Source organism: Saccoglossus kowalevskii, chromosome 3 (assembly GCF_978046115.1).
Source record: "Saccoglossus kowalevskii chromosome 3, keSacKowa6.1, whole genome shotgun sequence".
Classification (NCBI taxonomy): domain Eukaryota; kingdom Metazoa; phylum Hemichordata; class Enteropneusta; family Harrimaniidae; genus Saccoglossus; species Saccoglossus kowalevskii.
The window spans coordinates 11697045-11712180 of NC_140643.1; the positions used below are offsets into that span (position 1 = coordinate 11697045).

The 15136-nt window shown below is 35.3% G+C and overlaps 3 protein-coding genes across 4 annotated transcripts in view; 1 reads left to right on the top strand and 2 right to left on the bottom strand.

Annotated features, from left to right (window-relative positions):
• The window catches only part of LOC100368739 (regulator of nonsense transcripts 2-like), a 41911-nt gene extending 37547 nt beyond the window's left edge, over positions 1 to 4364 (bottom strand). For both annotated transcript variants that reach the window (XM_085496766.1, XM_085496765.1), the window contains exons 1-3: positions 4217 to 4364; positions 1753 to 2296; positions 126 to 312 (exon numbers count right to left, since the gene is read on the bottom strand). In XM_085496766.1, coding sequence (XP_085352892.1) covers positions 126 to 312; positions 1753 to 2267 — 702 coding nt within the window. In that variant the 5' untranslated portion in view covers positions 2268 to 2296; positions 4217 to 4364. The remainder of the gene's footprint in view (positions 1 to 125; positions 313 to 1752; positions 2297 to 4216) is intronic.
• LOC102806169 (protein MCM10 homolog) overlaps positions 4350 to 15136 on the top strand; it is a 33496-nt gene continuing 22709 nt past the window's right edge. Inside the window, exons 1-4 of the mRNA XM_085496767.1 lie at positions 4350 to 4404; positions 12229 to 12470; positions 13138 to 13272; positions 14056 to 14217. Coding sequence (XP_085352893.1) covers positions 12233 to 12470; positions 13138 to 13272; positions 14056 to 14217 — 535 coding nt within the window. The 5' untranslated portion in view covers positions 4350 to 4404; positions 12229 to 12232. The remainder of the gene's footprint in view (positions 4405 to 12228; positions 12471 to 13137; positions 13273 to 14055; positions 14218 to 15136) is intronic.
• LOC146747480 (uncharacterized) lies at positions 7571 to 9666 on the bottom strand. Its single transcript, XM_085497557.1, has 3 exons — positions 9347 to 9666; positions 8290 to 8505; positions 7571 to 7921 (listed from the first exon to the last, which is right to left on the bottom strand). The coding sequence occupies exons 1-3, from the start codon at positions 9589 to 9591 to the stop codon at positions 7762 to 7764; spliced, it is 621 nt and encodes a 206-aa protein (XP_085353683.1). The 5' UTR covers positions 9592 to 9666; the 3' UTR covers positions 7571 to 7761.

Genomic DNA, 15136 nt, shown 5'->3' on the forward strand with positions numbered 1-15136 from the left:
AGCATGCTGTGAGAATGACATCTCCATCATTTTCACTGAACAGATGTACATGTAGAAATACAATAAATGTCTAGATGTAGCTTATCATTATGACACTATCTCATGTTTATGTATTGAATACCAACCCTTTCTTCCTCTTCTCGTTTTTTCTCTTCTTCCTTGCGTTGTTTTTCTTCTTCTTTAAGTTTTCTTTCTTCTTCAGCTTTCCTTTCTTTCTCAAGTTTTTCTTTTTCTTCTTTCTGTCTCTTAATTTCTTCTGAGGACTTCTTTATTTCCTCTTTGGCTTTCTCTTTTGCCTTCAGTTCTTGCTTTCTGAAACAAGGCAAAAATGTTGGTATGTAATACTGGTCCTACTACAACTTGTGATATACAAATGTATCTAAGACAATACTGAATCAAGATCAAATATTAAACAGGCCATTAAACTATTCATGTTAAAATCAATGTACATGTAGAAATGAAACCCAGTGTTCTCTCTGAACTAGATAACAGGGGCACATTGCTCTCTCACAATTATGAAGTGGTACTTATAAATAAGGTTACACACAAAATACCAGAATTTACATCTGAGTGCGATATTTGTCCATTTTGCAGCTTTGACAATACCTTCACTGTACAATGCTTGAGGACGTAAATTCTGGTGTTTTGTCAATATCCTTATTGTATAATTTGTATTTTTCTTTAATTACAACTCAACTCAATTATCAGACAATTCTGCAGAAACCGAATAAAATTAGGAAGGTAGCATAATGTTACATTTTCTAATTGCACCTGCAATGCTTAGCAAATGTTCCAAGCCACAAGTACCGGTATCATCAAACATACATGTATTATTCTTATTGCCCCCTTGCTAACGAAAACCTGAGCTGTCACAACCACAAAGAAAACCTATTCAGTTTACAGAAGTGTTCGCTTTTAATTCTTCAAAAAGCGAAGTGTCTGAAAACAGGTTTGGTTCTGATATAGATTCAATCATGTTTCACTGGTACATAAATATCAGTTAAAATTCCTTAAATAAACTAAAATTTGAAGTATGTTCCATGTTCAATTTTGAATTCTCAAGGGCAAAAACTAATTAATTATTAATCTACATGTATTTAGAGCCATTCTGAGAATGATTCAGTCATTTAGCAGGATGACTTTCAACTTTGCAACACACTTGGTTTGTATTCAACCTAGACTTGACGGCGCTGCTCTATTGACACACGTAGTCTTGTACACTCTATTTTCACGATAGATGAGAGTAAAAAGGCAGTTTTCAAAATGAAACGCTTTCATTTTATTTTATTTTTTATGTGTTTTTTAATATTTTCTAATATTTAGTATTTATTGAATATGTACGCTATGTTTGCAAATCATCATATTGTTCACCCTATGAAATAGTAAATCATACACAATACGCGATCTGTCAAGTGGCGCTACCAAGTTTAGAACTAAGCAACTGCCAAAGTATTCTGCAAAGCTGGGAGTCATCTTTGCTAACACTGTAACTTTATTTCTGCATGAATTCAATAAAAACTATTGTTGACGATGCAGACTCTGAGGTTACGAGGATATATAAACTGATATATATATTCCTGGAGTCTATTTGCTATCGTAAAAGCGCCTTTGTAATGAATGCACATATAAACAAAAAATTGCATTTGTTGTAGACTAAATCATTAATACATTGTATATTACTAAGTTCCCATAAAAAAAACCTCCGTAATTTACTTAAGAGCATTCACCACAATTACAGAGCAATTACAGTACCTTCTATCACTTTCTTTATCCTTTTTCTCATCTCTCTTTGCACTAGCAGTCTTATCTTTGAAAGGAAACCTCCTCTGATCTTCCACTTTCTTTGTAAATCCCCCTTTGCTACCATGTTCAAATTCCTTTCCTCGACTGTCTCTTCGATCACTCTTACTACTGCGATCTTCTCTATGCTGGTTATAGCCTTTGTCTCCACCACCTGCTGCCCGATTTCTATCCTTATAATAGTCTGATTTTCCTTTTCCACTTTGCTGGATCTTAAGACTGCCAGTTCCTGTTGGTGATGTGCTGGTTGTAGAGCCAGATTTCTCATCCCTCACTTTAACATCATCTTCTTTCAATTTCACCTTGTCTTTTTCCTCAATACTTTTATCATCACCACTACCATCATGTCCTTTATCAAGGTGTTCATTCGCATTTTTAACAACTGGTTCCTGGTCCTGTTTGTTTTCAAGTCCTTCAGTTTTGGCACTTGTTTCCTCAACCACTATCTCCTTATTAATGAAACTCATTTTACCCTGTATGCATCACATTGTAATTTCTGGAGACAAAAACATAAAAATCACACAAGTTTTATCAATAAATTTGTTGAATAAACAACAAGCCACCTAATGGTCAAACTAGCTCCACTGTAAGAGCGTCTTCTTCAAGACAAAGTTGATAACGTTCTGTACAATGAGATATTAACTATTTGACATGGTTATTAGTGTTTCCACTATGTTCTTGCTATATATCACAATCATGATAGTATATTTGTTTTTTTGCAATTGCTACAAATCTCATGAAGGTCAACTCATGGTACTTACATACCAAGTCCTAAAGCAAACTGGTAGTTTTCAATAAGTCGAAATTAGACTTTATTTACCAAAAATATTCACTGAGAATTGAGACAGAGAAGTTGAAAATAACCTTTTACCAAAAATATTCACTAATAATTGAGAGAGTTGAGACAGCGTCAAATATAAACAAATCTGACAAAGGTCCACCCAAGGTACATGTACCTGCATCCTAAGTATCAAAGCAATTGAGCTGATAGTTTTCAAGAGGAAGTTTAAAATAGAATTGATGGCGGATGACTGACAGTCTTTGATAACAGCAGAGCTAAAAACTTTATTGCATTTTTGGAAATACAATTTTCTATTTGACTATACGCTATGTTTCATGATGACATGTGAATTTGTTTTATATAAAAATTCATAAAAGTTTTAAAAATTTCAAGTAACAGTTCTAACAACCTGACCAACCACATGCCTTAGTGGATGAATAACAGTCTATATAGAATTCCACTGTGGTCAAATAACATTTCTTTTTACACTTGCTTGCTTTCCTGAACATAAATGTGTTATGCAATTTAAGATTCGGTTCCAAAAAATAATGGTACCAGTACTACCTGTACTTGGAGCTTTCAAATTTATTTCAGCGAACAAACCACTGTAATTTCAAGTGTTTTAAAACAAATTTTGTGAGATATAATTATTATTTGCATTCATGGTAACTTGGTCAATAATTGAAGAATCTCATGTTACACTCAAATAAGAAAAAGAAGTTTTAGTTAGCTAGCAGCTGGAGAAGCGCTTTGATAAAGCCAAATACATGTACACACCAGTCTGTGTCTTTCTCCTAATTATGGTAAATTTTAGTGAGAAAAATGATTCCATCAAATTGATTCAGAATTCCTCAAATTATCATTCATAGATATACAATTCAAATAAGTACAAGTAGTATCATCACTACAGTTTGACAAACAATGTTTTAAATTGTAAAACAGGGAAAGTTGTTGTGATTGGTCAAAGGCCACACTGAACACTGTAGAATTCTATATTGATGACAGATCACTGATATTGGTAGTATTTGATCTCTAAGTGATTGATCAAGTTGTTTTCAACCATCATTTAAAATTTATAAAACATGTTATATAAAACAAAACATTCAATAACTTTCTGAATTGTGTAGTGTAGCATACTGGCGAATAGCAGGAAGTAAACCACGTGATATTATATGACATAATAAAGAAGTTGTTTTTAACTAACAATAAATACACCAATGAAAGAAAAACATTTATACATATTATTGCAATCGTCCGCTGTTGTTCGAACGAAAACACCCATTTATCAAACCAAAATATCAACCTGGGCACAGTCCAACTTACATATTACAAACCTTCCAGTCACTTAATGTTATTAAAGCGCATTATTACACGAATTTAAAACAGGGTACACACGTATTATGCGTGCGCATGTATTGTAGTATATCATTACTCAACATCACAGGCTGCCATATAAAAAATGATGAAGAATTGGCTCCAAAAATTCATGTTTACATTTGTTCATTTTTCAACTCGTACGCAAAAACTGTACACACAGTGTATGTAGTGTATGCAATGCAGATACGGAAATATGAGTACTGAGGAAAATTGGGATCATTATATTTGGTTTATTGTAACCTAGCGCATATTTCTTACCTTTCTGTCTAAAATTAACCAATAAATCCGCGAAAAACAAGATAGCTTTCTCTGAATTCATCCACCTTTCGTTTTATCGTAACGAAAACACAACTTCGTGAACCAAGATGGCCGTGTGTTTAACTGCGCATGCGCGAATTCCGCGAAGTGTGAATCAAATGTTTGGCGGGGAACCTTGAGGACTTCAGGTAGGTCGGATCAGATAATTTCAACAACATTTATCTGCGAACTTATAAAGGTTTTGATTAAATTTAAGAAGGCAAAGCATTATGTAATTTACTGGGACGTCATTGTTGCAGCTACATTTCCCTGATTCCGTTCGAGGGAGGATAAAACGGTCTATTTGTGGCTTCAATATTTCTACGAGTTAGTATTTCGTGAACCCAGGAAGTCACAAGTATTTACACGACAACAACGAGCCGTTGAACGATTATTGAGATACAAAATCGTTGGTTTATTGCGTATTTGTTTCTTAATTTTGAATTGTTTTAACTGATTCCTGTCAAATTAATTACTAGTAAACAACAACAAAATAGTTGCGTTCACGCACAGCTCCTTAGCACGGGCTAAGAGGTCAAATTCCTTAGCCCGTGCTTAGAAAACGTGCGTGAACGCTTAGCACGGGCTAAGGAATGCTAAGTACGGGTTAAATCTGATCCGAATTTAAGACGCGGTCTAGACCTTAGCACGGGCTAACGAAGTATGCGCGAACGCTTAGCCCAGGGCTAAGCGCCCTCTGCGGCGACCTTTGGGTGTGAAAATTGTCCCATGTTCGTATAACGACAATATTCCACCAGTCATTACACAGCGCTCGCTTCCACACTAATCGGGTCACTGTAGTAGAGCGTACAGCAGCTCCAATCGTAGACAAAATAAATTTTGTTCGCGAAACATGGCAGGAGCAGAAATAGAACCTCGCGCGTGTCATCCATTTTTCGTTCGTAAATAGCGGCTTACCAAAGGTCACCGACTAATGGCACCCCTTAGCCCGTGCTAACGACTGGCCCTCCCTGTGCGTGGACGCAATTGGGTCTAGCCGAAATGCAAATATGCTAGATGAGCCTAAATCAGCTTAAAGTGTACACTGAACGCTAGATTTTATTTCATTTTCTGCTATCTTGTATTTAAATATCAAACACCAGAAATTTGTTTTAAAATCCGATGACTCATTTACGAAATATAGCGGATTCTGTTAAAATCGCACGTAAGCTCCCCCCGTTTGACCTCGTTTACATGACCTCTTGGATGTGACGTCATAAGTGTGACCGCCCTGTTCAGTTTGCCGCCATTGATATGTAAACCGTATGTAAATGTCGTTCGTGATCAGCTGTGTTATTGTTGATTTTCGTGTATGTTCTACGGTTTTATTTTAGTGATATTGCAACCAAAGACGCGAACTGTTGCGTTTGGGATTTTTTTTTTATTCATTTGAGCTTCGTATTTAAACTAGTAATGTCAAGTCGTTGTGACAGACGAGGTAAACGCTGCGTTGCTTTCGGGTGCTGGAACACGAACCTTGACGGTGTTTCGCTTCACGCATTCCCCCTCGACAGACCGTCTTTGAGCAAACTTTGGACGAAGTTTGTTCGGGTGAAGAGAGCTAAATGGCATGGTCCTACGAAGCATTCTGTGCTTTGCTCAGTCCATTTCACAGACGAGTGCTACCCGGCAAAATACAAGTTTATGCGTGCGATGGGACAAGTTCCCGGAAGAAAAACTTTGCACAAAGATGCCGTGCCAACAATTCATACCGGCGTCCTGGCGGAGAGTATTAGTAACAAGACTGATACAAGTCCAGCGTATCCGGCTGTGTCAACACCTAAAAGGCCAAGGATTGCTTTTCTTAAAAGAGAAAATGCTAGGGTAGGTATTTGTATTCGTTCATGTTCGACTATGTGCCGCGCACTGAATTTACCGCGAGTATGTTTACGTTTACACATAACGACTGTCTATGGCGGTAATGCTATTACGTACGTTCACTTGTCTGTTTTGTTCATACATTATTATTTGTAATCATTGTTTGATACAGGTAACTCTGCAGTATTCGGAGGACACCCATGACGAGGACACAAGCCACCAAGTACAGGACACTGATTCTCTTACCGACAGCTCTATTCAGGTACTGAACATTTGCGAGAAACTTGCATGAAAAACATGTATGTATTCTATAAACAGCGTCTTGGTGTGTTTATATTAGTGTGTTTATAAATAAATAAATAATCACTTCCTAAATTTTGTTTCACATTTAAGACTTTAACCAAGGCTAAGACTGTTAGAACATATGGTACTCAAATATCTTACAAGCAGCCTAATAAGAGAAGTGTGCGTGTACAAGTAAGGCCCTTTGGATCAAATAAAGGTATGTATTGTATGTGGGGAGGCTAGGAGAATATTTTATGTTATTTTATACCATTCTGTGGTGAATCAGTTTGCCCCAAAGATGCATGGGTTCTCATACAATGGAATGATGTGCAGGTAACTGCATACTTGTATTAATCAACATTGAAAATAAACAAGTAACTTTGCGGTCAAAAGAGCTTTGTTGTAATATACTGTGGGTTGGAAACGTAGGCTGGAGTGATGTTGATAAAGTTTGGCACCATAAAAGAAACTTGTCATTGTATTATTTCACAATGTGTACCCCCCAAAAAACTACCTTCCAACTGGTACAGTTGTCTAATAGCAGCAAAATATATTAACATTGAAATGACGACCTGAAATTCAACATTTTTGAAAAAACATTGGCCCTGGTAGTTCTGGCTAGCAAATTAGTAGATTAAATTAGTACAAATATCATAAGTTTTATCACATTAAATTCTACAATCAAACAGAGAACAACATATTGTTTACAAATCAACAGGTTTGGAGACCTGTGTAATACACAAGTTCTCATTACTGTCTTTGACTTTAATTATTTACTGACAGGTCTTATCCCTATGATAGAGCCTTCTAACTTCAAAAGTTAGCAATCACAATTGATGTAGTATGTAACAAGTATTCTAACACTCAGAATTTGTAATTCTATTAAGTCCTTAGTGGTAAAATACAGTATATCATAATGCATGGTTGTTTTATTTATAGGCTTGTCTTGGCAGCAATGCATTATAATGAAAATGGTGGGCGACATGCTGCTGTTACTAAGCAGGGAAATCCTTGCTATAAAATAACTTATCCAAAATTTAAAAAAGGCAGTTACACAGTGCGTCAAGTAAAGACAGAACCTACCTTCAGTAAGTACCGGTATAAAATGTTCTACATGCATGTACACTAGCAGCTTTATATATTTGCATGACTGAAGCTACTTAAAATCACAACCACAGCTCAGTTTTTCAACAAATAAAACAATAACAATAATTAAAAAAATAAAATATTCTTTATTACAGATTATGTACAAAATGTGACAACTAATGTCACTGCAAGAGTGGTAAAATGTACCATGTCACAGGCAAAAGGTGATGTGTTGAACAAAGTACCTCCTGCACTCTGCAGTGAATTCAAAAGACCGAATAAAGAAGTGGCAGTTTCTGACTTTCAGTCGAGGTTTTTTAATCAACATAATTAAATCCCTGATAAACTCCATTCTGTGAAGGATATGTTTCTCTGATAAGATGAACTGCACATGATGGGAGTGGAACTCTGACATCTTTGCCTAAATATCCCCAGCACCATCGGACAAGTTGCCTGTAGGCAACATACCTGTATCTCCTGCAAGGAAAATAAATTGAATGTACAAATTCTGTCTACTGCACACAGTTTATTCCAACCTAATAAAATGCCTATACTTCTATTGGACATGAGAGAATACTGTTAGTACACAATTACAAATGTAATGTAGTTGGTATGGCCCTCAACAAAATACTGAGGTTCTGGTTGTACATATTTATGTGTCAACCATTTTCAGTTCACAAAGTTCAGAAATTTCTAGCAAAACATAATTGTAATTGGTCTGACATTCATTAACATTTATGCACATCTACCATAATACATTTTCAGTGTAACAAAAACCATGATATATTTTGTCCTAATAAAATTGTGTTCATACCAGACCAGTATGTGCGACTTTTAATACTTACTCAGAGGATTCTGGAATAGTTCCATGGTACTGTCTATATACATGATAAGCTGTTAGCAAAACATACTTGTCCAGACACACTGGCTTAAATCCAGGATGTTCTGCGATGCATGCTGTATTTGGAACTTCATCACAGACAGCTTTCACCTGCATTATTTCATAACAGCATCTACATTCCTCAGCAGAGGGCATGACATGGCATCTGTTACACTGACACCTGAATTATATAAACAACATATACTTGAAGCAGGTATCTCAGCAAAAATGAAATTTACTATCTTGTTATTTACCTCCTAAATACAGTATAATTATTTGTGAGAACAAATTATTACCATATCAGAACTATCAAAGGTAAGTTGTCAAAATCTTAAGATTGATATTTTTTTGCATATTTTCAAAATCATTTATTCCTGACACTTGAAAATACGGTCTTCACCTTAATATTCATTAGGCATTACCTCTACGATATAGCACCACCCCACCCCAAGTCTCAAATAAAAAAACAAAAACATCACAGCAACTTATTGGGAATAAGTTTTTTAAGCCTCCTCCCAAATACTAACATTCTGGCCCCTTACAATTTAATTGTATGTGTTGTGGTTGTCATGATCTGTCTAATATAATGCTGGATGTCCAATATACAAGATAATTTCAATTTGGCTAATTAGTAAATGTCTTGCTTAAATTCGACTTTATAATTTATAATTACATCACAGTTGGGGATAGAGGGACTGTGATTACATGCATCACAAATATAAGCTCCTATGCATACAATTTAATCATAAATTGTAATTAACTACTAGGGCAATAATATGAAGCTTAAATGGTAGCTGTTGTGTCACCGATCGTATTGTACTGACTTGCAAATATAATGTCAACAGATACAGAAAATGAAATTAAACTTAGTGGGCTATGCATGTCTGAGTTCCGTGATTGAACGTAATCAGAACATTTCGTTCTGGGACTTAAACTACTCCGAAATACAGGTTAATAATTATTCAAAATATGCGGAACTCCGAAAGTTAATGTTATCAAAACCAGCTGATTCGACCACTTACCACTCGGTAGTATTCAGGCGATCGCCCAAAGCATCACCGACATCGTTTTCTTCAGCAGAATCACTGTGACTGTCGTCGTTAAATTCGGGCTCAAATTGGTAGGGCCGTATACCTCCGTCAACCGATGAACCCTCGACATCGAAGTCAGAAGACTCGTAATTCAACTCAAGCTCGCAATCACGGCTCTGCGACGACGCATCACTTGGAGTTGACGAACTTTCAGCACTATGAGTTGGCGACGCCATTATTCCTTAGGGTTATGTTTGGGTCACACTTGTGACGTCACAGATTTGACGCCCATAAATGACGCGGAGTTCCTGACAGACAAATGAGCATCGACGCACCGGTAAAAATGCTAACATTGATCGCCCATAACAAAGCTCATGGTGCGTGAATTTTGATGAAATTTTCGGTATTGTCACCAATTTATTTATTGAAATATAATATCTTTGACGAATTTATCGTTCAGTGTACACTTTAAATCTTAGCCCGTACTTCGTGTAACGTGAACACAACTAATGTCACGTCAAATGCTGGGTGCGTGTCATTTTTAGCCGTCGTTTTCCCTTATGTACATATAGCACAAAAAGAGGGCCTTTACTACAAGTACGGTCCTTATTCTGCAAGAGTGTTATCAGTTCATTTTTTTCTCAGTGTATGTATATTTTTATTGAAATGTTTTTCCCTCCTACACCTTGCATGCATTTTTTTAGTAAATCTTCCAGCCAACTGAAGTTCAAAATGATCTATTTTGGGGGGATTTTTAATTAATATTTAGCCAGTCTGTAAAACACAAATCACAAAGTAACCTCACTTCAATTCTGAAAAGTGCTGAGTTTATAAATATTCAGGTTTATAAACAATTTGCAACACTTATGGTTTTGTTGTATCAGTTTTTCAGCTAAATTTATTTCTAACTTTTTACTATTAAAACCACAGTCACTTGGGGGCTGAAAATCAATAAATACTAATTTTTTGGAAAAAAATCATCCGCTATACGTATATAAATAAACAAGTTGTGAAACACGGCACCTAGTAAATCGACACCCTGTCGGTTTCAAATTTCGATTACTTACCTTAAAATGCGAAACAAAAATTTTAGAGGGGATCAGGTGTTACGTTAATAACCATTGTTCATAATCGCTAACTTGGTTTTATTTAAAACTGCACAAATCCCGCGTTTTCTGATGATATCCGAAGATTTCATGAACGAAAATGGCCAGCAGCCAGAATCAAGGGAGATTTGCACAGAGTTCTGGGTAAATAAAGGAAATACTCGCTGTTACGGCACGCATGATTGGCTGAAAATGAGTATGCGCACTTGATTTACCCAGAACTCGGTGCGAATCCCACTTGATTCTGGCTGCTGGCCATTTTCGATCATGAAATTGTCGGATATCATCAGAAAACGCAGGATTTGTGCAGTTTTGAATAAAACCAAGTTAGTGATTATAAACAATGGTTATTAACGTAACACCTGATCCCCTCTAAAATTGTTGTTTCACATTTTAAGGTAAGAAATCAAAATTTGAAACCGACAGGGTGTCTGTTTACTAGGTGCCATGTGTCACAACTTGTTTATTTATATACGTATAGCGGTTGATTTTTTTTCAAAAAATTAGTATTTATTGATTTTCAGCCCCCAAGTGACTGTGATTAAAACTGATTGGAGGACTATTAACACATGGTTATTAGTAATATTCATAGCATATTGGCAATGGTTATTCATTCTTGCACTTGAAATAATATATTTGCTCTATTAGAACTACATCTCCAATAAAAGTGCATATAAATCAAAACTTACACTTATTGAATTCTGGATCATTTGAAAATGACTCAATTTTGGCAATGGATACACACCTGTCATTGATGTACCGGTAATTGCATGCACTACTAAAACAGAAAATATTATATTGCTTAGATTTTTGTAGTGAAGTTGGTAATTAAGTTCCCCATGAAAAATTACATATTGAATTCTTTTTGTTGGTGTTCTGGTGATGTTGTAAGTAAAATAAGTGTATAGTTTATGTGTAAACAAAAACAAACTTGGCATCCCCATAACTATACAGGCGTTTCATAGGTTTTTATTACAATTTCTCACATTAGTCTATTACAGCATTTCTGAGAATTATTCAGACAGAAGGTTTGACTTTGCAAAACACTTTGGTTTTTCCCTCCAATCTAGACTTGATGCTGTCCCATTACATTTTATATCGTTTTATTTTCATACTAGATAAGGGTAAAGCCCAGTTTATCAAAATAATACAAATTCATTAGCATACATGTTATTTTGATGTGTTTTGTATTATTCCTAAAATTAAATAGAATGTAGATAAATAAGAAATGATTTTGATTTGCAAATTATGATGTTCATGTATAAAATAGTGAACCCCACACTGCTCAACATCAGTCTAATGGGAGATGCTGAATTGTTGCGAATTACAAAAATGACTCCACCCATATTTTAGAAACAACACCCAAATTGTAACTTGAGTTATTATGGGTATGGTCATACTTGTATCTTGATGTCCGTAAATCAAACAATTCAGCATTTTCTCAAATGGTGACGTCAAGTCTAAAACAAAGCAAATGCTAAGTGTTTCTCAAAGCTGTAATCAATCTTGCCATATGTTTGTCCGAATGCTTCTAGAACCCTGTAGCATTCACATTGAAAAACAAACCAAGTAAAAATTGTATTGATAATAATTTTCCTGATATAATGAACACATTGCATGTCACCTGCTCCCAACAAACGCAACTTTTATGTGCTTCAGTATAGTAAACACTATACCAAACTATAATTAAATCTCCCCCATTTGTGTACTGGTATCCATGGTTTTATTATATTAATATTAATCTGAATAATATTCTATTTTAAATAGAAACATGGATGATGATTATGAGTGTGATGATTTAGATGTGCTGACTTCCCTACTAGATGAGGAACAAAATGGCAGTATGCCACCAGGATTCAGTTATGATGATGATGACCATACCAGTTCGACAAGTACACAGAGTTCACAATGTAAAAAGTCACAGAGAAGTAGTGATAATGACATGTCTAGTACACAGGATCCGCTAAGCAGTGATGATGATGCTAATAAGTCCAAGGAAGACCTCATGGGTAAACTTATCTACAACACTTGAATGACAATTCTATCACTTTTTCTGTATTCAAGGATTATCAATACGTTGATTATCTTCTTGTATTGTGTTATTACAAGTACTGTAAAATACTTTATTTTAGCTGAAATTAATTTTCGCTGAAAACACTTTTTGGGTGTTTTGTATGAAATTTGTTTTCACTGATTTCTGACAAGTTGAATGTAGAAAAGGTATACGCACTGAATCTTTTCTTTAGCGAAAATAGCGAAAATTAATTCCTAGTGAAAATAAAGTATTTTACAGTACTGTTTCTCAAGTCAATCTCTTTGTCAATCACTGCAGAATTAAACTGAATACCGCGTCTAATTATATTTTACTCTATTAGAAGTATTTCTCCAAAATTTGCATTTGTTTATTCAATCATCAAAATACTAATTATTTTGACCATTGAAATACCCCTGTATTTTACATAAGAGCTACTAATAAAATATGGTATACAAGCTAATACATGTATGTAGAAAATAGATAAGATAAATTGTTCATGCTTTTATGAGAAATGCTTAAGCCAAAATCACAAAAAGTGTTTGAGGACCTTAACTGATCAGTTTGGCCTTTATTTCTTTTCTACAGAAGCAGTAAATTTAATTATCTGTTTTACTGTTTGCATTTTTATTCAATACTAACAGAGGAAATTAGACTCATGAAAGAAAAGTTACGTACACTTGAAAAACAAGCACAGCACACTCCAAGTAAAGCATCAGTAGCTGTGACACCACAAATACAGCGTAGAAACAGTGGAATAAATCCCATTTCTTCACAAGGTATGTACAAGCAAGCTAACCAGTAGGCATTGTTTATTCATTTATTTCATAACATTATCATAAGAGAGAGTCACTGGTCACTGGTAGCATAGTGGTTGTCGCATCAGACTCATGATTGGTAGTCCCATGTTCAAATCCTACCTTAGGCTGAACATCAAAAGGGTCGACCCCTACCCTGGGTGAGTGTGCCACAGACTCAATGGGAAGGCCAATAATCCACTGGCCGAGATTTATTCACTAACGAATGCGACTTTGGGGGAACCTTGGTTAAGGTCCGCAGGTGCTTGTGTTTGACCGAGCCTGGTTTACTCCAGGATAGCGCATTAAATTACCATTTGATAGGGAGATGGCCGCACAGCCCTGTCATGTAGTCCCAAACAGGAAATGACTTCTGTGGCAGAAATTGCAAGTGCAAGTCATCACTTGCACTTGCAATTTGCACATACAAAAAAAATTCAGGAGAGACAACAGTGACATTCAAAGTCCAGAACTGTCGCCTGGCGCAAAAAAAAAAAAAAGTCATAAGAGAGAGTGCTCTTTACTGAGATGTATCATTTATACCAGTAGTGCATGTCTGTCTGGTTTTGTGAATTACTCATTCAATTATTTTCATACATAATTGTTTGATTAAAAACAAATTTATTCAAATAAAATGAAATCTTTTATCATTGTTGTTTGTGGCGTGTTCACCCTAAGAATGATACATTATGGAACACAAATAAATTTCTCAAAAAAATACTACAGCATCCCTCACGTGATAATATTATTCCTTTCATCAATCAGAAACCAAAAGAAAGCAAAGTTCCAAGTTTTTGGAGGCCTTTAAAGATTTAAGCCCACCATCAAGTTCCATCATGTCAAGAAAGGATTCTGGTTCCAGTCCAGAGTTAAGCAAAAATAAACGAACTGCACACACTCCTAAATCACAATCATGTATTCAAACAGGTCAGTTCAAGTATTCTGATATCAGTACATGCATATTTAGCTCTTTGAATGACATTTTTACTACCAAGCAATTCCTCTATTAATTACTTAAAGTAGTATGATAGTATGGTTTTTGACATATGTGTATATATAAGCGTGTAGCAGTGACATTATTTCATGTCAAAATCAGACAATAATTGTTTAGTATTAGACAACAGTATGGGGACTTTTTTGGTTCACTGTCAATCTGTTTTGAGGAAAAATGGTAATAATATGCAAATATAATTTTAGCAGCGGTTTCCATAGACCACAATGAAAACACATTTCCTTGTTAAAAACCCACTAATAATATTGTCAATTCTTTAATAATTTTAGAGATCTAAAGTACCTTGTAAGATACTACTTGGGTATTCTCTGGACAAACATGCGGGCATTTTCATTGGCTGGCAACCATTATGTGAAAACAAAACTCTCAGAAAACTGTACTTTAGGAGAGAACATATATAAATTTGGTTGCTCAGGATTACTTCAAAGTTGAGTTTGTGCTGTTTCCTTGACTTTAGCTGCATTCACTGACTTCAATCGGCGTTCCACAGCAGTTTAAGATGTATTCATTTCATGGGAAACTAGGATAAAATACCCTACAACAGACAAAACAGGCTATTTTCACTCCATTTTGTTCATTGTTTTTTTCTAAACCAAGTACTATGACCCCAACTGGTGGTAAACTTAAGATGACCTTATTTTATAATTAAGCAGCATGAGAACTTCTGAGTTATTTTCATCAGTAGCTGGTAGTTCCATTGACTGAAAAAAAACTCTGTATGGTCTTCAATCGAATTTTCAATTACCATTTCATCATTATTAATAGGGCCATTATTATAGAAACAGGGTTTTCGTTAGAAGCCGGTCGCCGGCTTATTTCCCGTCTACACAATCT